General features: G+C 43.2%; 1 protein-coding gene across 4 annotated transcripts in view; it reads left to right on the top strand.

The window, feature by feature from the left end:
• MED23 (mediator complex subunit 23) overlaps nt 1–27,238 on the top strand; it is a 583,151-nt gene that overhangs the window by 104,672 nt on the left and 451,241 nt on the right. For all 4 annotated transcript variants that reach the window (XM_086927430.1, XM_086927429.1, XM_086927428.1 and 1 more), the window contains exon 8: nt 7,893–7,962. In XM_086927430.1, the coding sequence (XP_086783556.1) occupies nt 7,893–7,962 (70 nt within the window). The remainder of the gene's footprint in view (nt 1–7,892; nt 7,963–27,238) is intronic.

Raw genomic sequence — 27,238 nt, 5'->3', positions numbered from 1 at the left:
TTGTAATTGACATTGCCATTTATTTATCTGTTTTCAAAACCAACACATAATTAAAAAGTTTGTCATTTACAATGCCAATAGCTCTAACTTTTGCAAAGCCGAGACCGTTGCATTGTAAATGCTTGTTTTTATATTTTTTCTGCACCAGATTAGTCATTAAACCTGTGCTATGTGTATTTTGCACCGCATATGTTTTCGTAAGGGCCTTTTAAATTCCTATTCCTTATATAAGACTATTCTATAGGAGTTTAACGATGGGATAAAGGGACATGTTCATTGGTGAAATATATTGCAGCTGATCATATATTGCTTCAATACCATACTTTCCTTTTGGTTTGATGGGGAATTGAACTTTGTGCTTGAGGTTCTCTGTGTAAGGGAATGACATGTGGAACTGAATGTTTATTCCACCCACTTGGTTTCTGTAATAGGCCGGAACCTGTTTTACAGCCCGTTCACTTGTGGACATTTTCATGATGTCTTCAGGTACTACGAAAGCAAAAGCTACTCTAATAACTTCCTCCCCTGGGTTGCTCCCCTAATAAAGACTGGGGGCTAGTCTTCCCCAGCCAATATGTTGGCATAATCATCAAATTAATGTGCTGAGAAGACTGCTTTAATAATGCGTGGTATGTCCCATTCAATCTGTAAGTCCGATTCATAAATCTTGTCAGGAGGATATAAATGTTTATTCTAGAGTTTCATTATATGAACTCATCAGTTGGACTCGCCACTAGAAATTTCTGAACCGTCTGATGTACTATTGTGACCTCTGCTGTGCTGCCTATGAGAGCTCTTGCGCAAGTTCTGTTTTTCAGGATAAATCCTTAGTTGAATCGGCATGTTTCTTGAAAAATGCTGCTGCTATCTTTTTAGGTTTTGCCTACGCAGCACGCAAGCGCTGCTTAGGAGGGACATCTTGGCATTGCTCTGTACTTTCTTGGAAACTCGTGCATGTTTTGCACTTTTTCCAATGAGTACTCGTGCACGTATAGTGTTTGCCTTGTGGGAGCGAGCAGCGGCGCCATCTGTTTGCAATTATCGCGCCTGCTGCTGCTCGCTCCCGCAAGGCAAACGATCTGCATGCACGAGTACTCTTTAACTTTCACGGACGCGGAACAGTGCTGGTTTGTGGAGGGCTGCAAATGTAATTATCTGCTTCAACCTTGTGTATGGAGACGTGTTCTTTAGTGGCATTCACTCCCTTCCCTCGGTGAGTTAACTTGTGACTTCCAGTTATCATGCCCCTGCGCCATCCTTTCATTTCAGTCCTCCCACGCCATTCAGCGCTTCCTTTGCCGCACGCTTAAATCCTTCTCCGGTGTTCGGTGATATTAGTTCGATTTTCAATTTCCAATTTAAATACTTTTTGTAACTTCCTGTGCGTTGGGAAGGAGATTGCTTAAAACTGCATGGAATTGGTGGCAAACATGCAGGAGGAAGAGACCGGCACCTCAGGAAGAGTGAGGGAGGCGTGAGAGTTAACCAAGAGATTACGTGCCGCCGCCTAGAAGCAGTGCAGCCGCCAGCAGGATTTACCTCCATCTTCTCTGTGAGATAAAGAAACGAGCTGCCTTTACCTTGGAGATTAAAGATGAGGAAAGGTGTATGAATCACACTCGCAGTAGGCTCCACTAAAGGGATTAACTGTCCATTCAGTGGTCTAAGCCAAGGGGGTTAAGCCGCCGATGGGGTGGCTCAGTAGCATCGAGGTTGACTGGTTGAAGCTGGGAGGACACCCCGAGGATCGTTCGGTTCAGATACTTTGCTAGAAGAGTACTAGCTAGTTCTTTGACTTCACACTTTGCGAAAGTGCACTAAGTTTGACTACTTTGGTTAAGTTGAAGTTTCAGCTTCCTGTCTTTCCTATGGCTACTATCGCCCAAGAAGGGCAGGGCAACCTGTGGCAGGGGGTCATATTTTTAAACTTCCAAACTTTAAAAAAATATGAAGATATCATTCACCGTTCCTTTTCCAATCACCTCTGCGAATTGTGTAACTGAACAACTGGGCACACCCCCAGTGGCTTTAGAGCTGTGAAAAATGTAATTTGTGGAATACGTTTGAGGCAATTAAGTTGCATTATTAGAATTGAGTTGGCAATAGTGTTTAAAGTATGTCTTTTTAACTTAATATACAGGCCTTTTATAAGCATTACCCAGTTGAATCCATGCCCAGAACTTTTACATTGCTTTAGCTCAGTGGTAAATATATATAACCTAGATCAAAATTATTTCAAAAGCAACATGAAAACCGAAATAAAGAAGCATTGGCATAGCCAATAGTTCTCGCCTTTGGGACCTTATAAGTGTTTAGTTCTTCAACACAATATCCTTGGTGCAACAACATTTACTGTTGCATGGCTTAACACTTATAAGGTCCCAAAGGCGAGACCTATTGGCTATGCCAATGCTTGTTCTTAATGGGAGTCTTTGATTCCAATCCTTTCTCATTCCTTTTCACGCTGACTGAAACCCTTCGCCCTGTTTCACCTTTTCTGCTATACTTCTCCTTTTTGCGGAATTTGGATCGCCTATCCCTCTCTGCTCATTTACCGTCATGGTCCTGAAAAGAAAGTGGAGAGCGGATATCAGAATACAGATACCGATCCGTTTTTTTAATTTTCTTGCTGTCCCTTAAATTATAACCATCCCTGCCAGATTCCTGAGATGCAAGGAGATCATGTCCGTCTCTTCTCTTTACCGCTCAATTTCTTCCTTCCTTCTATTGCAAATGTAATTTTTAACTAAACACTCAATGTCCCTTTTAGATTTTAAATGTATCGTAACATCTCGCAAACCTACGGTATGCGGCCCACAGAGGTGTATACTTCTCAGATTATTTTTGGGATTTCCCGTTCACGATCTGGAACTGCTTTCAGTCTAACATATTATCAGAACTGAAGCTTCTCCCTTAATTTTACTCTGGATGATAGAAGAAACTGTTGAAGATCCCTGTTACCTCTGTTCCTACACCCAGAGCTGGTGCACTCCATGCTTGTTCTGTACTTCTTTCAGTACCTCAGGAAGAACTGCTAATGAAGGCATATCATGCGTCCTTTTGTAAATACATGTAAATATGCTTCCCCTAGGTGTTACATTCCTCTTCAGGGGGCACCATTCCTAAAGGGAGACACATAGTCAATATTCTGTGTTTGCTTTGGGTGTTGTAAATGGATAAACGCTTCTAACAGGTTGGTCTTGTGAGCAACCCAGAAGGGAATCTCTTTACGCTTTGTGGGGGCTTTACCCTTGATAGCATTAATACACTTTGGACTCATAGATTGTATTGGTGCCAAAGCAGTAGGTCCTGCTGCGAAAGCAGGTCTACAGCGTATGTTACTCAATACAGGCCTTTTGTATCAGGTGACTGTCATTTAACACCCCTGCCACCTTAATATGTGCTAAAGTTTCGCGACAAGAAACGGGCATGCAGCCAGCCAAGACTGGCCACGTGGCCCCTCCATTGCTCAGGGATCCCAGACAAATATTCCACGTGTGTTAACTAACCAGCAGACCATTTATGGTGTTCCTGGTAAGTCAAAGGGATTTCCAAATCTTTGTATGCTCTATAATGTGCAGGCGGTCATGCTGCCATAATTGTCTGAAACTGCCCTTAGGCAGCATATATAGCCTCAAACGCCACCCATGAGTAAAATGTCTCCAAGGCATATGCCGTGTGAGCAGTTATTACAAAAAAAGCTGCTTCGCCCCCCAGTCTCCCTGAAACCCACCCCTCCCCCTTATATTGGGGAAAGTGAAAGACAGGGTTTTGTAGCCCAGCCAAACTGCTCTCAATACATAGTTGAAGTGTTGTAAATGCTTTCAGATTTCGAAGTCTCAGGGATACCGTGGTGATCAGAAAAAATATTTTCCGTTCTCCTCAATCATGCAATCACAAGAAAAATACATTCAAACTAAAAAGTGCGTTTATTTCAACAGGTGCATCCTGTTGCTCAACACATCTAAAATAACCACATAGAATAGGAAGAAAACTGCACAAATGCACTTTGCGAACAACCAGAATAAAATTAACATTTCTAACATGGTTTAAAATATCTAAAAACCTAACACACGAAAACCTACTTCTATGCGCAATGCTAGGAGAGTATGAAAAGTAAAATAACTTAAACTGTTTTTCTTAGGATGAGTGCACTACATACCCAATTTACAGCAAAACACTGTGATCATCGGGGTCAGAAAGGCAATATTCTGTGGGAAAGGCAAACCTGTGTTCGTCAACAACTGCTCTTAGGCTCGTACTCTATATCAGCTTCCAGTAGAAGATGTAATATGGTTGCAATATCCCTGGCAGGCAGGATTGTTTTCTGGTCTGGCAGTATGTTGCTTCCGATAATCTGGAGGAAAGGACCTCCCAGGACAGAGGGTCAAGTCGCACTCCTTATGTACTGTATCTTCCCTGAGATGGATTTTGCGATGTCAGCTTGGGAATATTTATTATAACCAGTAAACATCAAGATGCTAGTTTAGAGGACAATCTTTTTATACATAATAGGTGAAAATACAACAATTCAGACTACACTGTTTTGTTTATTGTTCTTTGCTTGACCTTGAAATTGAGATAACAAGACTGTTTGTTTTTACAGACTAACGTTGCATCAGGTGTTATGTTTAGGTCTATATCTACATGACTTGACACTTTCAGGGTTCTTGGAAAGATAAGGAAAGACAACATCTGCGTCAAAGGCAGCCATGATGATACTTTTTCAGCAATACAGAAAATGGAGTTGCAGCCTACTCAAAATGAAGTCGGGCCTTAAATCAATTACGTCCCACTCAGCATCTTACTAGGTGGACAAAAGCTGGGGCCTTTCCAGGTGTCAATTAACATGTACTTGCCCTTTCAAGTAAATTAGGTGCCATAGCCCAACCAATGGGCCTCCCTGACAAAGGAAGAAAACTTCACCACACTCTTTAGGCCATTGTCTCTTATGTGGGGAATGTTTTCACACATCTTTTGCATCTAATTCAGGAAAAGCACAGGCTTGGTATGGGACGAGTTCAGGCTGAACTGTCAGTACAGGTCCTCTCTTGACCGGAAAACAAGCAGGCTGAACTGTCAGTACAGGTCCTCTCTTGACCGGAAAACAATCATCCTGGGACCGATTTCAGGGTATCACCCCTCAGCAGCCAGGATATCTTGAATCCAGTGGCATAAAGAGCATGGGACCCATGTCTGGGCATACCCTTTCCACTAAGGGCAACTTCTAGCAGCGCAAAAAGATGATGGACAGAATGCTGAATATTGTCAAGCATTCACACCGGTCACAGACCTGGGTTAAATCGGTTCCAGGATGCTCATCTGTTTGTGTTTCTATAGTCACCCCAAGGGGAAGGGCATTCCCAGATGTGGGTCCCATGCTCATATACCATTAGATTCAAGCTGGCCTAACTGATTTGAGGTGATACCTTGAAACTGGTACCAGAATGCTTGTGTCCGGTACAGGGAGGACTTGTCCTGGCAGGGCTGGACACTTGCCATGGGAGCAGGGCCTAGACTGATTTGCATATGGCTGGATCCAAACTGGAATGGCATGGTGAGCAAAAAAACGATGGATTTAGGTCCAGATCTCTGTATTGGGGGTGACTTTTTGACAATGTTCAGCATTCGATAATTTTTTTGTTTTTCTTGGACTTTCAATGCATATGTGTATTATCACAATATTCTATGGCCATATAGGAATTTTCAATGTGTCAATAAGGCTAAAAGCCAATTTCAACATGTTCTAGTTGTTGGAGCAAGTACGCTGGGCACTGGATAGCATTGCTCCAGTGTTGAATATCATGATTACCAGTAGATGACTTCTAAAAAAAGAAAAAATTAAAAGCTTAAGTTGACCTCCCAAAAAGGGGTCATTTTGCAACAAAGAGTTTAAATGAGTCCAAGAAATCTGCAATCACTTGAACAATTGGTAGCATAGGGAATGATGGTGATTTCCTAACAAAATGCCTCTCGTGATGATGGTGTGGCCGACAATGGTAATTGTTTTGTTTTTGTTTTTTCTCTTTCTATCTCGCTCAGTCTTTATCACATATAAATTGTATTTGTAAGTTCTCATGTGATTATGCCTTTGAGTGTTCTTGCCGATTGTCATGAGTCTATGACTTGCATCATCTCTTCAGCCGCATTGTCATTCCTCATCCTCCTATCTTTCACATAACAGTGGTGGATTCAGCATGATCTGGATGTGTGAGAAAATGATTGGAGCAGAATGGTAGGCAAAGAGGATGAATTGGCAGCATGGAGCTCAAAGCTGTCATTGGCAACGATTTAAGAGTTGGTGCGATTATTGTAGGTTTCTTCGTTGTCAGGATCATTGTGGTGCTCTCATCCTTGAAGGGACCTTGGTGGCTGTCAACAGAGGAACTGACTGCGACCATTTTTGCGACAACTGTGGTGGCATCAGCAACGGAATTTGCATTGCTTTAACTGAAGATTTCACTGCTGAAGACCATTTGTGAAACCTCTTCAGGTTAACCCTAGTACAGCTTTCACTGGTTATCTGGATCGTTCCCCATGACCGAGGGCTTGTCCCATGTCCAGAAGTCTGGTCCCTACTGACCGAGATAATGGGTGCTTCAGAGGCCGAAGATGATGGATTCACAGAGGTATCTGAATCATATCTGGGCTTCTTGGATTTGGACTCTGGGGATAGGCCTTTAATAGCTACCCCACCAGGTGGATATGTCTTAAGTGTCAAGAGACGCTTCCTCTTTCTATTTTACAAGATTCTGACCCATAAGTACTTGGATAAAGAGCTCTTTTTTGCTGAATATCCATCAATGGGGAGACGAAGTAAACACTTTGTGTGAGGATCTTTAACAAAAAACGATCTTACCCTAAATGTGTCAAAGACTTTTTCTTTTGGAAGACTCTGAAATATTGATGGAAAAACATGAGGTAGTTGGATCATCCACTGAGACACAAGAGAAAGTATAAGGATAAGGTTCACCTTCTGCAGAAAGGTGTGATAAATGTACTACTAGTGACTGAAGAAACTGGAAATTTTACTGGAAAGATTTCTGGAGTACAGCAGAGAGGATTTCCATCCAATTACCAGACGTGTGGTAAGAATCTGACAGTGATGCATCTGAACAATGTTCTCTTTTATTGGCTGAACTTTGATTGAACAGGCTACTGGTAGTGAATGATTGTTTCCAATTTGTTCTCAATGTTGGTTTCTGTATTGGAATTCTTCTTCGTGAACATTGAAGGTTCCTAATCTGACGTCGAAGAACAATTTAAACACTGAAGCTATGAGCGATTCAATGCTGGGGAACCTGGAATCATCTCCATATGAGGACAAAGTATATGATATTTGACCGTGTATTGTGATTGCATAATATGTGATGCATTGACACAGGCTGTTTGTTGCATGGTACGTAAGATTCTAGCACTAATCCATATGTGGAAGGAGTCCGGATTGGGGAAAGAAGGTTGTGGGTGAATTAAAAGGCAATAGTAAAAGCCCAAAAGATGGCCTTCCCTGTAAAGTACGTTTGAGAATAATAATCCATAAAAGGAAGAACTATTAAGAAGAGGCACATGTCTTTCTTCTCTATCTATCTGAAGTATTTTCAGTTCTTTGCCAAGTACAACCTAGAATGTGTCAACTCCGAAGTGAAATTTAAGCATGTTTTGCTATTTGTAATTAGTGTACGCTCCAAAAATGTATGTCCTCATCATGTACAGCATGGCGTATACCTTCATTTGAAATTAATGGGATGTAGTTGAGCTCCAGTGTTTTGGTCAACAGCATATATGTCTTGATCATTCCATTTATGAGTGTAATGCTGACAACTAGATTTTCAGATTGTTTTAAACTAGTGACAGGTATTTTACACAACTGATGTTCTTTCTGCCATTTGCAGCTGTTGGGGACCCTTGTATCTGACTTTGTGGACAGCTTTCGCCCTACTGCACGTATCAATTCCATTTGTGGTAAGAATGTTTGTCCATTAGTGATTAACCTTTATTTGGAGTTATTAGAGTTGAAATTCTGTTACCTATAGTTTGAAGTGGGTTTATTCAAGTAATGCATTGCAACCTCAATTCAAGTTTTTTTTTTTTTTTTTTTTTGCCTCTGGCCAATATGAAAATAAAAGTATAACTTTCGTCAATGTTGTGGTGAGGTATAGGTGTTTTCCATTTATATTGAAATGCTCCAGAATATACTTTTTACATTGGAATGTATTGATGTAACTGAGATTGTGTTTTATAAAATGCAGATTAATAACTGCTGGAACTGAGATGTGGCAGTCACTAGAAGTGCTGCCCCAAGCGAAAGCTTCTTCTGTTATCCTTTAAATTTCTATTTGGTATGGCGTCCGGTAGTAGAGCAAGCATAAGAAATCAATAGTTTTGTGTGTGATCAATGGCATACTGTAATACTATTTTAAGACTACTCCTAGGCTAGGTATTAGCACGTAGCCTACTCATTTTTTTTCTTTAAACACCAGTCTGGATGTCCATTACCAGACTTTCAGAGCTGGGGGGTAGATTTTCACCTTAGGTGTGAAATTTACATATGTAAAAGAAAGTTCCTAAACAAGTATTGTAATCACAGTGACCAAAAAGTTGACTTGCATTGTTACTGCATTTATAGGCCATTTCAATTTTGACGTTGGAGTGGTGGCATTACACTGTTTAACATTTGCATTGTTAGCATGTTTAACACGTAACTTAAAGTAGTATAATGCTATCTTTTCTGTAAAATTAAGATGTCTGTATATAGTACCACAAGTGTACTGACTTTTCTGCTTCAGTGTAGCTAACACCAGTAGGTACTAGGTTAATTACAGCAAAATCTCTGCAGTGTCAATCCTAGAAATGATTAGGGCATACCCTTCAAAATTTGGTCAGCCAAAGATATCTGGCTGACACATCGCAGGTGCCATTGCTCTCTCAAATGAACAAAGGTGACCGATACAGGTAACCTGATCTCAAGGTACAAAATTGCAGCTGAATGTGACTGTTTGAGTTTTCTTGACCATCTGGGTAGCTATATGTAAGCAGCCAATGCATTCCTCAAAGGACATTAGTGATGTACTGCTGTATATGGTCCAGCACATTTATCATAGTTCCAAAAAGGTATGACTCTCCAGCAGCTTTGTATGAGAACCCAACTTTTAATGTATTATCTGCATTTGCAGTGTATCAAAATAGTTTTATTGAATAATTGAATAAAACACAATAGAAAATTGCAAAGTGAGGCTTATCTTCAATGAAAACAAAGTTATATAGAAATTGGTACTCTGAAATAAACTGTAATGGCTACCTGAAATATGGTAATAAGAGTACAGTAATGCAACTAGGGCCTCTTCGTAAACACCATGTATAAAGATTCTGAAGTTCTGATGGTCATGAAGATTTAAGGTTGACAAAGTTGGCACACATTTATATCGGAAATAGCGAGCGAGAGCAAATATGATGCAGAACTTGTATGGAAGCTTACAGTTTGCAAACAACTGATTGTACAGCAATAATTAGACAGTGTAGCTAAAAATGAGGTTCTCTGTATTTCTCTCAAAATGAATGACTTTTCCTTTGCTATCCACTGGCTCTATCGACCTTAAACAATTTCAAAAACCTGAAAATGCAAAACAGAGTTTCAACTAAAGTCTTTAGAGTACCTGCAAAGAAACAACAGTGCTTCTTTGTTTTTCATTTTGTGCATAGCAATCATGTACACTGACCTCAGGGCGTTGAACTGGAAATGCGCAGGTATCTTGGAACAGGCTATGAAGCTCCCTGTATCTGGTTAATCAGTGATGCTTGGTGCCACTGCAATCATTAAGGGCTAGAATGTAGCAGAAGAAATTGATAAAATTAGGGCTGAGCTTTAAGAAGAGTCAATTGAGAGTAAATATAGTCTCACCTGAATGCCATACCAGTCAATATTTGAAGGGGCCATTCTCTGTTCCTCATAAGGAAATCGAGTGGCTCACCAGATATAAGAAAACACTGCCATGTGAAGAGGTCGATCAATCAGCAGCCTGATTCCGGTCTCTTCGTGAAGCATGAAGTGGGTTTCAAGGCACGGAGTCACTTCTTTGGTTTCGACTTAGTAGGGTTCAACGCAAGGTAGTACAGTTGAACTTCAGCAGGCCTTTGGCTTAGTCCTAGCTAGGAATGAAGTGGCAGGGCTGGAGCTGCACAGTCTGTATGCTTTAGCAACAAAGGATCAACATATCTCCAGTCCTCAGTGATGTTCCGTGAGCTGAAGGGATGGTCCAACATATATATGCAAAGTCGGACAGTTGGGCAGATGCTCACTGCCAATTAGCGTCAAGTTCATACTTGCAATTTGAAGGCTTAGCCGAATTGGCTAATGCTTAGTCTCCTTTCTCAGCAGGGAGTCTGAGATATATCGGCCACTCACAATCAACTGTGGTCACACATAATAAATAAGAACAGTAAGGAGTGGCAAATGCTCTCATCTTCTGTGTACAGCACTTACAGTCTCTTGGAAATGCCTTTTTTATAGATGTCCATAAACAGTAGTAGCTAACGGTTATGGCAGGTGCAAGCTAAAACTTTGTGAAACCTTTACTGTACTTTTACATTTACATTTTTCAAATGGGTCACATCAATGAGGATTGCATGTAATGCTCCCTAATATTACATTTATTTTTAAAAGTTTAAAAAGCTCTTGCCATATCTCCCTCCAGCTGCAGGAAAAACACTGATCACCACCCTTGTTTTTTCCAAGATGGATTATGGCAACGCTCTCTTCCTCAATACACAAGAACAGGTTTTAACCAAACTGCAATCAGTCCAAAACGCTGCAGCCAGAATTTTGCTCGGCATCCCTGGTCACCGCCCCACCTCTTCGGCCATACGTCACTTGCATTGGCTAAGGATCATGAATTTAAGGCACTCTGTATCGCCTATAAGGCCATCCATGACTCAGGACCCAGGTTTCTTAAGGATGCTTTTCGGATCTACGCTCCAAAAAGATCACTTCGCTCATCCTGCACCCATCTTTTCCCCGTCCCACGTACCAGAACCGCTACCTGGGGAGACAGACTGTTCCTAGTAGCAACCCCCCAGGCTATGGAATTCTCTCCCTCTGTTTATCAAAACCAGTCCCACTCTCATCATCTTCCGCAAACTTCTGAAAACCTGGTTATTTAATCAATGATCATCTGGTTGTTTTCTGTCCCAGGAAGTCCTACATGCGCCGAGACACCCCAGGGTAGTTGTGCGCAATAAAAATTTCATAAACATAAACAAACATAAACATAAAAGTATATATAAAACACAGCCAGCAGGAGCGCAAACCTCCAGGCATCCTTTATTGTAGGGAGGCCAGTATGCAACTCTGTTGGTTGCACCTAAGCTCAACTGCCAAAGCTTGTTCAGAGGCGTCTTTACATAGGGAGATGTTCCCCCACAGTTGGGGTGTTCCAAGGGATTAGGGCCCAGATGCTACCAAAAATATAAAAAATGTTAGGGGAACTGCTGCAGACAAATTACAAATGAAGATGGCACTTCCGCTCTGGTGGTCTTGAATTTTCAACGCTACATATTTCCTCTACCATATAGATAAACCCTGAGGGCCAGGACATTTGATATGGGACTATTGTAGTTTTTCAGAGTATATTCTATATTGATTGAAGAACTTCAAAACTATTATTTTATCAAAACACAAACACACAAAACTGTTTGGTCTTGAGTGCGCTAAAAAATGCAGTGTTTGCTAGCAATCTTAAAGATATTTACACTTCTTGTCACAAAATCATGCATGTGATCTTCATTCATATCTCAGATCCGTTGATCATGATCCAATCCAAAAATTTGTAAACTTAGAAATGATGACATTTATTTCCAGTTGTGCTTTGTTTACACCTTTTGAAGTGTTAATTCTTTTAAACTTAAGAGAACCTGCCAAATATTTTTACTTTTTGAAATGACAGTGGTATTGGTTTCGAATGCAGGGCTAAAAGCATGGCGTCTTCAGATTGCAAACTAGTTGGTAAATTAAATGTACCTTTCTCAAGTAGTACATTTTCTGTTAATGTACATGTGGTTCTATCATTTTTTGCTTTGTGGCTGTTGAACGTAATCGTATAGAATGCATAAGCTAATGCAACAAATTGTTTATCAGTTAAGTATATGCCAAATTATAAAAATAAGCACGGTCATATACAGATGTGCTCAGGAGCAACAAGCACCTTGTCGGGAAAAGCTGTGGATACAACACAGACAATCAGTGAGTGTAGAGTCCCTCAAGGCATCATTCTCGGTTGCCGATGACTTAAAACTAGTGGAGTGTAAACAACAGTTGCAGAAAGCACTGAACTGACTGACCCTCGTCTGGCATGTTCTGTGAGACACTTCCCCGCAAGGAAAATTATAGAAAATTAGTTGAAATTGTGAATTGTATTGCTGGATTTGTTTTCACTAATAACCGAAAGAATAGTTTTTATGGAAAACTTGTGAAACATTGCAATACTTCAATGTCTTCTGTATACCCAAAAGCATTAGTACTCCACTTAGAAAAGTGATGCATACCTATACTTGTATTCTTCACCTGTAGACCGGCAGTAGACCAGTATTTGTGACAAACAAAAAACAATACCATTCTGACAGTTCACCACAATCTCTCTTTAGACCAAGAGAATGAGAAAAACCCCAGTACTGTGCAAGGAAATGCAGTGTACATCACAGGCCATCTCTCTGGTTTTGTTTGTTACTTAATAGACCATCAGAATTTGTATTCCTAAAAAGAAAATGCCTTTAAGTCTGCTTTTTTGCTTCTGGATTTATAAGTGTTGCACAATTAACCTAGGGTGTAGCCGTTAACATAAAGCTCAATGTGGCAGAGTTAGGGAACACTTTCCTAAAGTGTTGTTAGGCATGCCCCACCAGTCTGAAGGCTTTCAGCAGACTCCGAACAGCACAAAAACACCGAATATAGTGTTCAGAATGGCCACCTCTTTGATTTCTTTTTTACATTCTTCCACTTTTAGATCCGTGTAATCCAGCATTAATTAAAATTTTAAAGTTCCTTTCTATCACTCAGTCTGCAACATCCATCTAACCCAGACCCTGTTTGCTCATTCAAAGCCCAGCAATGTCCTCTTAGCTCATATGAGTTCAGAAAATTTCTGTTGTATCCTATGTGGAAAGACACCAGGAGCCAGGATGTATATTCAAGACTTCTTTATTCAGACTTCAAATCAAGTTACATCAGTGATGACTCCAGCCAGCCTAGTGTGGTACCAGCCCCACCAGGAGCAGCCTCCCTAGCTGCTCAGCCCATCTCCAACTGCCACATGCAACCCACTCAGTCACCCAGGCATTCCACGCATCACAGGCACACCAACATTCTAATACCAAGACACACTCTGGCTGAGCAGCTAGAGGTAGCAGGGCTAGAGTAGATATTAAACTAATATGTAGAATACAACAATTTCCATTTTACCACGAGCCCCCTCTACCCTTTTATTGACACATGAAAAACCAGACATTCTTCTTTTGACAGAAACTTGGCTTACTCTTGATTCTTTACCAGGTATACTCGCATCTCTCCCTTCTGACTGCTACATTCTCTCATCCAATCGCCCACCTGGGAAAACAGGGGGGGGAGTAGCTGCTATTATTCTTAAAACTCATCAGTTCCGAGAACTTTTACCTCTGTCGCTTCTGAACACGGAGAATATTGTCATCAAGTTAGACACTGATAGTGGAGCGTTACTATTAGTTTTATTATATTGTCCTCCTCAGTGTATGGCCACGTTTTCTTCACTTTTAGCAGAACAACTGGCTTCCTGTGTTATTAATTACTCTAAAATTATTTTAATTGGGGACCTGAACTATTGGTTTGATAATATGGCATTAGATTCTCAAGCTGCAGAACTCAAGGACCTACTATTGGATATAAACCTAAAACAGCATATACATTCTCCTACTCATCAGAAGGGCCATAGCCTGGATCAAATTTGGTCATATAATCTGTCTCTACCTTCGCCCTCTATACGTCCTTGTAGTTGGTCAGATCATTTTTTATAGATTTTTCCTTTACAGTCAATGGGACTATCAAACCTAGGCTACAGGTGGGCAGAGAAATCCGGAAATGGAAGTCCTTGGACCTACCGGCATTCCTAAATACTCTGGCCACTACCCTTCCCTCTCAATGTGAGGATATAGAATCCAGTGAAAAGACACTCTCACAATGGCTGTGCCAAGCTGCAGATTTCCACACTCCCCTGGTAAGCTTCTCCAGATTACGGGGGAAGGACGCCCATAAATGGTTCTCTCCAGAATTGAAGAAATTAAAACTTGAGATTAGACAAAAAGAAAGGAAATGGAGAGCTAACTATTTATCACAGGATAAAGAGATTTACTGCTCCGCCAGGAAAATATACCAAAAAATCTTCCTACAACACAAAACTGACTACTTTTCGTCAAAGATCATGAACTCTTTGAATAAATCAAAGGAGATATTCAACACAGTGAATGATCTTTGCAATGATGACAGGACAGCTCCCCCAATAATTCCTACTCAAAAATTATGTGACTCATTGAATGATTTTTTTAGGGATAAAATCTTCACCATAAAACAGAATATAATTAGCCCTCCCACATCCAATTCCACTAGATGACATATTTTATAATCCCTTTACACTAGACACCTTTTCTCCCATTGAGCCTAAAACTTTTTCTGAACTTCTCACGCGTGTTAAATCTGGATCGCCTGATATCTGCCCGCCCTACATCTTTAAAGAAATAGGACTTGCTATTCCTCAAAGTATTCTCCCTTTATTAAATGAATCACTCGTACAGGGCAAGGTACCTAGTAGGTATAAGCGTGCTTTGCTGATTCCTTTAACCAAAAAATCTGGCATTGACCCATATGATCTTACGAATTACAGGCCGATTTCCCTTTTACCCTATCTATCAAAAATTTTGGAAGCCCATGTCTCTAACTGCCTCTCAAATTTCATCGAATCAACTGAATATCTGGAACCAAATCAGGCAGGCTTTCGCCCATGCCATTCGACCGAGACAGTGATACTGGCGGTCCAGAACACCCTGAGATCTAACGCAGACATTGGTGCTCCTGGGTTTGTCGGCTGCGTTCGACACGGTTGACTTTTCTATTCTTGTTAACCGTGTTGAGCAGGCTGGCCTCAGGGGCCCTGCCTTGAGCTGGCTGAAGTCCTTCATCTCGGAACGCACTCAATCTGTTAGATTGGGGACATTTACAGCCCCAAAAACTGTCTCTACCTGTGGAGTTCCGCAGGGATCATCCTTGTCCCCGCTACTTTTTAATTTGTATTTACGCCCTCTACTGTATTCTCTGAAAAATCACAAAGTTACAATCTTTAACTATGCAGACGACTTGCAACTTGTTTTCTCTCTAGACTCCCCTGATGCCGTGGTTGAATTAAAAAAAACTATGTCCCAATATCCAGAGATGGATGAATCTGAACCACCTGAAATTCGACCCGGGCAAGACAGAACTCATCTTGCCCGGGAAAAGTGAAATTAGCTGGGGACCCTATTTCTGGCCACCTGATATGGGAACTCCTCCCACCAAATCCCACACAGTGAAGAGTTTAGGGGTGACTGTTAGTGAGGATCTATCGCTTAAAAGTCATATAGGGACGGTAGTTTCATCCAGCTTCTTTCAACTGAGAAAAATAAAGAAAATCGCCCATTTTCTAACCCACTCAGCTTTGGTAACTATCGCTTTGGTTTTATCTCGGCTTGACTTTTCAAATAGTTTGTACTTAGGTCTTCCAGCAGGTCAGCTGAAGAGATTACAGTATGTCCAGAACCAGGCAGCCAGGCTCATTAGTAAACCACCTAAATGGCAATCCATTAGGCCAGGATTGGAAAATCTTCACTGGCTGCCGGTAGCCCAGAGAGTTGCATTCAAAGCCGGCTGCATTATTTTTAAAGCCTTGCAGGTCAAGGGCCCCAAATTCATAAGGAATTTGGTATGTAAATACACCCCCTCACGTAACCTTCGTTCGGCCCATCAAGAACTACTAATGTTCCCCTCATGTAAGAAAAAACGTCAGGGTGGTAGCGGTTTTCATTACCTTGCGGCTTCCTTGTGGAATTCCCTTCCATTGTCTCTAAAACAGTGCGACACTCTACTCACTTTCAGACAAGCCTTTAAAACATGGCTTTTTAGACAGGCCTTTTCCTAAATAAGTGCGAAATGTACTCTTGCGCAAATGTATTTTTAAGTGTTATGCTATGCTCTCACAAATTTCGATAGCGCCATGAAGCCCACGGGCGTACGTGCGCTGAATAAATAAAATTTAACATAACATAACCATCAGCCCCAACACTCCCCTCACGCCTGTGCCATCAATGTAATCTATAACTGAGACAACCCAGTAACTTTATTCTCGTGTGATTTTTACAATCCGTATCGACACTGCATGAAGGATTTGTAGTGTTGGATCATACATATTTTTGTTGTCCTGGCAAGAACTATTAAAACAGCAAACAAGATTTAAAAAGAAGCTTATTAAAGGAAGAAAGTATGCTTTACAGTTGCAATCCTTGTTATGTGAACAGCTGTCATAGAAACCAAAATATGCAAACTTCAAGAAATTATATCTGTGCTATGTGAATGTGTTATTCAGTGTCTGTACGCTATGAAGGGCTTTGCTTCCCAGTGCACAACAGTATTGATGCCAAGTTGTGAATGGGGAAAATAGGGTCAGTGAATATGACAAAGTAAACCTAAAAGGTGTTATGATGAAGAGCAGATGAAGAAGAACCATGTATCACTAAAGGAGATTTATAACCATTGTGAATGAAATTAATGATGACAATGCAGAATTTTTACATATTATTCTTGGTTTTCTCAAACTCAAGATTTGAAAGGGGCAACATAGGCAAATCTCTCTACATTAGGGAGAATCTTAGAGACTTTAATCAACCTCCGGATTACCAGACATATTGAAAAAAACAATTTTCTGCACCCTTTGCAATCTTGCAATCATGTGGGCTATAGTACTGAATCAGCCCTCTTAGAGGTAATTTCATCAGAACTGAATTTGAAGTCTGAAAAAATATTTAGTTATCCTCCTTGAATTGTCTGCTGCCTTTGATACGGTTCACATGACATTTTCCTGCAGCAATTGGAAAAGGCGGGCATACTTGACACTTCATGGAATTGGCTAAAATCTTATCTTTCCATTAGAAAACACTCCTCTTGCTACATACAGCTGGGTTATGGGGTTTAGCAGTGGTTAGCACTCAGCCCCACTTTTAAAAAAAATATTTGCATAGCTCCACTAGCCCCTATTGCACAATCCTGTGGCTTCAATATCGTGTTATATGCAGATGACACTCAGCTAATGTTTGCTTAGAACCTAATGGAGTATTCAAGAACTAGTAATTTTCAGGGTGCCTTTTGGCAAATGGAGATTGAAAGCTGCCTATGGTAAGTACGATAAACCCGAAATTTTGGTCTTTAGGGCCTTCTCCCCTTTGGAAATGATAAAAATATGGCCTACAGAGTGGGTGAACCCAACCCTCCAACATCAGTTGCAAAACATCTTTGGGGTGAGAATAGACAGTCTTATCATTTAAACCTCATGTACATTCCAATCATTACAGTTTTTTGTTTTTCTCTATTTACATCTTTGAGAAAGACCTCAAAACTTCTTCCTGAAGTCACTTGGAATGACATTGTTCACACGCTGAGAACAACAAGATTTGACTATGCTATTGCCCTCTTTCTGGGGGCACCTCTAGAGTTGACTAATAGGTTACAATGTGTTTAGAATGTGACAGCTCGACTTGTTCTAAACATCCCTAAATGCCAGTCTATTTTTCAAGGTCAAAAATCACTACACTGGCTACTGAACCAAGTAGTGAATACAGTTTAAAGCCCTCATGATCACCCATAGGGCTGTACATAAAAGGGCCTATCCTATATCCAGGACACAATTAAGACATAAAGACCTCCTAGGGCATTCCGCCCTGGTAGTCAAAATCATGTATGTATTCCTAGGGTGCATAGAGCAAAAGCAGGGGGAGGATCTTTCCCCTTTTTGGCTCTCAGCCTGTGGAACTCCCTTCCGGAGCATCTTCGGAAAATATCTCTGGAATATGTTTTCAAGGCTCACATGTAGACTTTTCAGTTTAGAGAAGTGTAATTTGGACCATGTTTTCCTAACTTAGCCTTTCACCTGAATGCTCTTGTTGGAGCAGATGTTTGCGATTTAGAAGTTGGTTTTATTCATTCCTAAGGAGAATTTTGAAATATTCTTCATATTTATTGTTGAGAAAGAGGTCAAACATGGCTCTATGAAAAGCCATAAAATACTGATCAGACCAATTGGTCTTCTTTTTTACTTTTTTGCATACAGACAAATAGGATAGTTGGTTGGTGTTTTTACAATGGCACAATAAGTGAGCCAGTGTTTACTTGACTTTTAACAGTGTCTTTACTATCCAGTTGTGCTGCTCTGTAACATTAGTTATGGTTTCCTGATTATTACTGTCAATCTTTCTAAAGTTGTAACACTGGAGATGTTAGTAACCATCTACCTTTTACAAGCAATGGTGTAGTTCTTATAGCTAAAAATCTATACATGTAGAAGCATGCATATTCTTCATTCTGAAATTAAAATTAACCTTACATTTCTGAATTTTTTTTGGTGATATATACAAAAGGAGATGTTGGTCCTCAATTTAAGGAGGCAGAGGCTTCAGCTGTCTGCTGCCTGAGTCCAGCAGACACCTTTAGTTCCCGCGCACAGACCTGGCAAACAGGACACTGGGTCTAGACTGTGAGAGGCATAGGGAAATTACATTGGCTGAGACTGGTGGATGATCTATACTGTCCACACTGAGGTACCGGGCTTTAGGGACCCGGCGGTGCCAGGGGGAACACCCAGAGACCTCTTGAGTTCTTCCTGTTTTGGACCACAGAAACACAGAGTCTTCTAGGTGATGTCAAGGATTGAGTTTATTGGCTGCAACCAAGTAACAAGCGTCCTAGAAGTGCAACAGCACGGTGTATATATTCTCAGGAGACTGTTCCTTTTTACAGAACCAGCCTTCTCCTTTTATACAAAAATATCAGCTTCAGGCAAGAATTCCTAGTTTTACAGTTTGGCCATATACATATTTTCATAATAAAGAAAAAGCAGAGTCATGATGGCAAGCCCATATTTAGGTTTGTCCAGTTCGTGATAGATTACCCAGCAAGGCCCAGAACTTCCATCAGATATCGATGAACCCCCAATAAAATCGGGCACCTCCTCCTTGTAAAACAGACCATAAAGAAGAAACAGGGACAGGTGTGTGTGTGATAAGACATGGCTTGTATGCAATGAATGGTTTATGACATGTTGTGCCTTGATGCTAATCTCGCTCGGCCATTGGGATGGGGACTGCCCGAACAGGTTTGGCTTGAGGCAGTGGAGTTAGCACGCCCAGGTCACAGAGGAGTCAGGAAAGGCGTACGTGTCCTTTCAGATCGAATTCGGCCTTGGTCAATTGACTATGTAAGGGCAACCACAAGATGGATGCCACTCACAAAATGGAACCCGAGGGTTCAAGACAGAAAACTACGATTTTAAGGTGATTGCATCACTCGATCATGACGCAAATGCATAGGTATAATGTCTTAATCATTACCGGTCTGCCGATACCAAATTCGTCATGATACGATGATATTTTCTGGCACCACACCATAGTCGGGTCCAGAATTTTCAGTACCACAGACCCTTCTTTTGCCCTTATATAGGCAATAACTCATGCTAATCTGAGTCCAAATCTGTATTCATGAAGCCATGGAGATGCTGCTGTAGCATCATCCTGTTACTTAGTTCGTCCCTTGACACAGGCTTCCTTACACATGATGTAGCACAGAGGCCACATATTGCAGGAGCGCACTGTACACACAGGCAGAACAGGAACAGAATGGCTAAGACCATTCCAATGAATATCAGGATTTTCCATCCCAGGCAGATATCCGTTCCCAGAACCACCCCAGCAAGGACCAGTCCCCTTTGTCCACATGAATGGACTCCGAGATCTTATGCAGTTTGGAGATGGCCTGGTATACTGTCGGAGCATTGTCAGGGATGAAAATGCAGCAACTGGATTGGATCACTTTACATACCCCACCACGGTCTGCAAGTATGACATCTAGGGCAACCCTGTTCTGAAGAGTCATAAGGCGGTCCGACTGGAGCTCCGCAGTCAAGTTACTAAGGGCACCAGCCGTTTCAATCACGGCGGATTCAACTACCCTCGTCAATTGGCGAATGTTCCTGCTGTTCACCATAGGCCCCCAAAACGGCAGAAAACCTTTTGCGAAATCTCCAAACTCCTGTTCCGCGGTGTCGTCTTTACTCACGACACCCCTAACTGTCCTTGTCCGATGGTAATCTGCCTCGGCCGTGTAGGTGGGTGGCAACAGGAACGAGATAAAAAATGTGCACGAAAAGTCAGGGGGCAACCATGTATATGCTCTATCATGGCAGACGAAGTAGGTACCCTTAGCTGCTAGGAACAAAGGGGAGGTCTGAGACGGGAAAACGTAAGTTTCAGTACAGACACTCTTCCCTAACTGAGCTCCAGGGTTGTTGCTATTTCCCTGCAGACATAGGTGACCTTGATGGGGTACTATCCAGATTGGGGAGGATTTCTTTGCTCGCTGGCTCTCACTCAAGGAAATTCCATATTTAGTTATATTCCATCTACTGTACGCCTTAAATTCATCTTTGGGGATCGTTCGATATGTGTCGATATCTCTGCTCATATTTCTGATTCCTGCCACTAGTGCCTTGTTGCTTAAATTTCTTCCTGTGGGACGCGGGGGATATGGTTCGATGGCGAATAGGAACATGGTTTGGAATGCCCACAGAGAACCATAGTAGCTAAATGGCAGGACACCCTTATCTGTCGTGTGTGGCATAAGTCCACACACCCAACAATTTGTTGTGTTCATTACAGACTGGTGCTGGTGTAGGAGCTGAACGAATGAGTTATTTACAAATTCTAACCTTCTGGCAGACTCGTGTTCAGGTAGAGGGTGAAAGGAGTGTGGGGAAACAGTAGGAGGAGGTGTGGGCTGAGTGTCGTGTGCAAATGAAACTCGAAAGGTGAATAAAGCATAGTGTAGTTACGCCTTCAAATGACAGTCGGAGCCGTCACGTATGTGAACAGAAGTGTTTATTTAATCAAGCACAAACACCTGTGACCTCAGCCACAGCCTCTCGAAATGCTCACGCCTCAGAGTGTCCCCGGCGCTCGCCTTGGAACGCTGGTCGCGGTGACATTCTAAGTGATGTCACCGCGAGCAGCACCATCACACGCAGAGCCGCCGGGGGAGGCAGAAGAGGGAGATACCACACATCCCCCTTCCCTGCAGAAATTAAAACATTAGATAATATACTGTGCAGAAAGCAGAAATAGGGAAAACTTCCATTAGGCGGAATGACAATAGTTACATCATTACATATTGGTCAAAGTGCCTGGGGGGTCTGGTCACTCTCCTGTTGGGCCTGTGGCCTGGGTGGGAGACACCCGGCGACCTCCTGATGGTGAAACCACTATCCAGCCTAGGGCCACTCTCCCCCTCCCTTGCACCTTCAGGGACTTCTACTGGAGGGTGGTACTTTACAACTCTCCCTAGGTTCCATATTTTCCCTTCTTGAGTTTTGACAGCATTCTTGAAAAGTTTTGTGATTTTTGTGGGACTGCTGTACTCTGACCAGCTTGCCTTCCCTGTGGGAGCTTTGATTTTGATGTTGTCACCTACTTTGAACTCAACCTCCCGTGTGGCCTTGCGTTGGTCGTAACCTTCTTTCCTCACCTTCATGGCTTGTTCATGCTTCCTCAGACTATCCTTTTCTTTGGTTCGGTCCGACCACCCCTTGTGCCATTCCATCCACCCCGGGGTAAGCTTAGTGTTGGGTGTCCTTGCGCGGAGCAATTCGAACGGGGTGACGCCCGTTGTCTGATGCGGCGTGAACCTGTATGCTTCCAAACGCCTCCACACCTCTTCCTTCCAACTTATGCCGCTGGCTTTGGCCAGCTGGATGCTCTCCTTGAGGGTTTTGTTAAAACGTTCGACCATGCCATTGGTCTCTGGGTGGTATAATGCGCATCACTTGTGTCTGATGCCTCTTTCTTCTAGGAAGTCTTCCATCTCTTTCGAGCATAGTTGCACTCCATTGTCAGTGAGGATGTTGCTGGGGAGCCCCTCTCGGATAAACACCTCCTGTAAGAATCCAATGACAGTCTTAGTCGTGACTTCACTGACGAGTTTTATCTCTGGCCACCGAGAATACAAATCCACGAGCACCAAGATGTAAGGCGTCCGCAGTTCCCCAGACATCGGGCCCACGATGTCTAAAGCCAACTCGTCCCATGGTCCTGACGGGGGCGGCCTACACACCATGGGTGGTGTCTGTTGCTTCAGGACCTTGTCGCTATTGCTGCACGGGATGCACTCCCTGATTCTCCTTTCGGTGACCAGGTCCATGTTCGGCCACCAATAGCTCTCCCTGAGTCTTTGCTTGGTTTTGGTGATACCCAAGTGCCCTTCGTGAGCTATCTCGACCAGGTTGTCTCTCACAGTTGCTGGTGGCACGAGCCTTGTTCCCCTGAACAGGCATCCGTCAACAATGGTTAACTCGTCCTTGACAGCCTGGAAAGGCCGTAGGTCTTCATCTCGTTTGTCGCCGTGCTTCCATCCATCCCTCACTCTTCTGCAAATTTCCTCCATTATCTTGTCCTCTTCCTGTGCCTTTCTCCACGTTTCTTCACCCAACGCCTTCTGGATGGTGCAGACATTCTCAACCATGTATCCCTCTTCTTCTTCATCCGTTTTTTCTTGCATTTCTCTTGCTTCTACACCACTGACGAGTCTGGATAGGCAGTCAGCTGCAAGGTTTTGCGTTCCTGGGACGTACTCGACATTGAACGTGTACTCCTGGAGACTGACCACCCAACGCCTTATCCTGCTGGAGATGGCATCCAAACCTTTTTTGCTGAACACTTCTACCAACGGTTTGTGGTCGGTTCGGAGGGTGAACTGCGTACCGCACAGGAAGTCTCTGAATTTTCCTACAGCCCATGATACCGCCAATGCCTCTTTTTCGATGACTGAGTAGTTGTTCTCAGACTTCTGGAGCGACCTTGAGGCAAAGGCTACGGTTTCTTCTCCTTCCACGCCTTTCTGGGTGAGGACAGCTCCTAACCCTTTTGCACTTGCATCAGTGGTGAGGATCGTTGCCCGGTTGGGCAGGTATGATTTCAAACTGGGGGCTTCTGCAAGTGCTCTTTTTACATCCTCGAACTCACTTTGGCATTCCTGGCTCCATTTGAATTTGTTTTCCTTTTTTAGCAGTAGCCTGATGGGGTAAGTCCTGCCTGCCAAGTTTCTTATGAACTGTCCATAGAACTCCAACATCCCCATGAATGATTTGATCTCGTCTTTGCTTTTGGGGGGTGACAGATTCACGATGGTGTTTTGCAGTTCGGCCTTGGGACGTATGCCTTCCGTCGTTATCTTGTGACCCAGGAAATCCAACTCAGCACAGCTAAATACACATTTGTTCTTCTTTACGGTAAGGCCTTGGGACAAAAACCTCCTCAACACACATCTCAGTCTCTCATCGTGCTCAACTTGGTTTTTTGCGAAAACAAGCACGTCATCCTGGTAACACATGACGCCTGGGATGCCTTTCAGGATGTTGCCCATGATTCTTTGGAACACGGCAGCCGCCGAGACTAGACCGAAAGGCATCCTCTTGAACTTGTAAGCGCCCATGGGTGTCACAAAAGCAGTGAGTTCCTGAGACTCCTCGTGGAGTTTTATCTGGAAATAGGCCGAGGTGAGGTCGAGGGTGGAAAACACCTTGGCACCCTCTAGCATGCTCATCATTTGGGTGATGTTCGACAAGGGGTATCGGTCAACAACGACCTCTTTATTGAGTGCCCTCAAATCAATGCAGAGCCGGACTGACCCATCCTTCTTCTTGGCTGCCACAATGGGCGCCAACCATTCGGTCGCTTCCACAGGTTCGATGACTCCAGCCTTACACAGTTTCTCCAATTCGGATCTGACCTCCTCCTGAACGGCTATGGGGAGTCTTCTAACTTTTGCCACTACGGGCTTGGCGTTCACCTTCAATTTGATTTTGTGACAGTAGTTCTTTAAGCATCCAAGCCCTTCCCTGAACACCTCTTCAAACTCTTTAGTGATGTCGGTCTTACATTCTTGTATCTCCTGTATCAAAATCTGGGGATTGCTGTTGGGATTGAGATACACACCCAAACCCTTCTGAGCTCGCCACCCTAAAATGTTGTCTCCTACAGTGGATACATATACTTTAAACACAGTAGTCCTATTCCTGTACTCAATTTTACTCAGAAAGTATCCTTTCATGGAGATGGGGCGCCCTGCATACCCTCCTGGCCTTGGGTCTAACCTCTTCAAGATTATCTTTCCCTTAGACACACGTGAGAACTCCTTGGCATTGATAATTGTTATTCTAGAACAGGAGTCAAACAATGCTTCTAGGTCAACCTCCCCTACTTTTATGGTGTCTTTGGGACTATCGACTTGATCTTTATCAACTTGTGCTGTAATTTCCGCACAGGTGGGGTTTCTGGGACCAGGCGCCTTCAACTCTTGTACTTGCACAACAAACTGGTCGCACACCACATTCGTTCTGTCTCTACTCTGTCTACCGGCCCCCTGCCCGCTCTTGCAATATTGCTTGAAATGGCCTTTCTTACCACACTTGTTACATGTGAATCTGAGGGCGGGACACTCCTTGTCGTTGGCTAGGTGCCCTTGTTTGCCACACCTGTAGCAGGTACCTTTGAATGATCCTCCTGGCCTGCCTTCCTTCTGTTCTCTGCCCACTACCTTCTGACCTTTAACCACAGACAGTCTCGCATTCGGACACCACCTCACTGACATTGGTCTTGTCATCGTTCTTCTTCTCCCCTGCATCTTGCTTAATCTCCTTGACGCACTGCAACATGTGCTCTACCTGCTTGGCTATGATGAGGACCTCTCTCAACGGCGGGTCATCCTTAAGCCATAGCTCTTCACGCACCCGCTCCATCCTGCAAGTCAGGACAAACTGGTCCCTAATTCTCTCCTCACTCGCTCCACCAAACTTGCACGTGGCGGCTAATTTTCTCAACTCAGACACAAAATCTTCTATAGACTCTCCTTCCTTCTGTGCTCTCTTCCCAAAGTGGTACCTCTCCATGATTGTGCTTGTCTTAGGGAGGTAGTGTAAATCTAACTTCTTTAGGCTAACTTCAAACTCATTCAGACCTCTTGCCTCCTGTGCCCCTAAATCCGGGAGATGGTGTAGAACTTCCTCCCCCTCTGCGTCTTGGTAATAAGCCAACAAAGCAACTTTCCTTTCTAATCCTAGGTTAGGCCCACACACAGTAGCGTAATTTAAAAACACTTTCTTCCATTTTTTCCATAGGATGGTGGGGTCACCTGGGTTGGTTAAGAAAAAAGGTGGAGGGGTTACACTTTGCATGTTTCAATCCACAACGGTCTCAGTATGAGCTTACAACCTGGGAGGCTGCACAAACCCACTGTAAAACTTAAAGAGTTTTGAAGAACACTATTAGCCTGCACCAAGGAAGTATGCCTGGAAACACTGCTATGGGTCACTATTCTTACTATAGCAATGTAACCAACTGAATCAAAGGATAATGAACATACAATTGGCTACCGAGCAGGCTACAGAGGTACCTGTGAGTCTTTGTTTACATGAATTGGTGAAAGGAACATTGAACTGGCAATGAAGATATCAAAACAGCAATACATAAACACAAAATGTATATATTCTCTTGCACGGCCCTGCACCTTTGGACTGAGAATACTCAGCACGTGGCTTGCTGTTAAAAAAATAAAAAAAAGGTCACTACTTGTTCAAGGTGTGAAGACACGAGGTTATTTCTCTTACTGCCAGCACGGTTCCAAAGGTGGGTTTCAAAAGGTGGCAATAAACTCCTTCATATACACCCACTACCCAGCGCTGAAACCACCAACAGTTCTTGAAGAAGCCTATTAAAGTCTCTGTCAAACAGCATGCAGTGCATCAATCTCGTGTGGTAATTATTCGCCTCGCCTGCCGTGCTGGATTACACACGCTGTCTGAGATGACAGAGAAGCTGCCACACGCACGCTCGCCTCGCTGCGTGGGCTTCCCAAAGCAGCAGTGACTTCCCAGACGGCGGGGTAGTAGCGCACAGGTCTCTCGCCAGCCTATGCTGCTGGAGCCTCTAAACTCGCCGATGATGACTCAATCTCACTAGGCAGCCACCTATGCGCCAGATCCCTTCGCGCGTTGCATTGCGCTGAGCGTGCCCTCTCCAGGTGAAATGCTTGCGTCTCCAATGCTTGAGCAACAAACAAAACCTCCTCTCCGCTATACTTGGCAGTTAGGTTCATAAGTTAAGGTACAGTTCCTCAAAGAAAAATGACTGCTGGAGGCTAACTACCAAACAAATCCTGTGGTGAATGTGGAAATCGTGCGCCTCGCTCCCGCCTTCCTTCACGACCCAGGTGGCGCTATATTTATTAGCTAGCCAGGCTTGGATATCATAGGACGTCTCACATACTCTTAAGTCCGCTGCTGAAATTTCTCGCCACACGGATAATTCGGGAAGATTCTTATATACGCGCAGGGACGACAGACACGCGTTACCTTACTTCAGAGAGGTGGCTGTCAGATGAAGAGTAAACACCGACCCGTAGTCGCTCCTACATGTACTTTTGCAGGCACTATTCCTTCCTTGCCTCTCCTTCTTCCCTGGGCTGCCTCTTACTCGGCGAGCTCTCCGCGCTGCCGTCTTAGTTTACACAGCAACTCGATACTCTTCCAGTCAGCCGGCTGCTTAACTCGAGTCAGCTGTTTCTCACCAGCGTGTTGAGTTCGCAGAAGGTTAACCCTCGTCGCCAGTGTAGTGACGCCTTCAAATGACAGTCTGAGCCGTCACGTATGTGAACAGAAGTGTTTATTTAATCAAGCACAAACACCTGCGACCTCAATCACAGCCTCTCGAAATGCTCACGCCTCAGAGTGTCCCCGGCGCTCGCCTTGGAACGCTGGTCGCGGTGACATTCTAAGTGATGTCACCGCGAGCAGCACCATCACACGCAGAGCCGCCGGGGGAGGCAGAAGAGGGAGATACCACACATAGCCAATCAAAAACATCATTATACTGCTGAACATAA

This window comes from Lissotriton vulgaris, chromosome 6 (genome assembly GCF_964263255.1).
Source record: "Lissotriton vulgaris chromosome 6, aLisVul1.2, whole genome shotgun sequence".
NCBI lineage: Eukaryota > Metazoa > Chordata > Amphibia > Caudata > Salamandridae > Lissotriton > Lissotriton vulgaris.
Note: the sequence above shows the minus strand (reverse complement) of the source record. Positions and strands in the feature narration are given on the sequence as shown.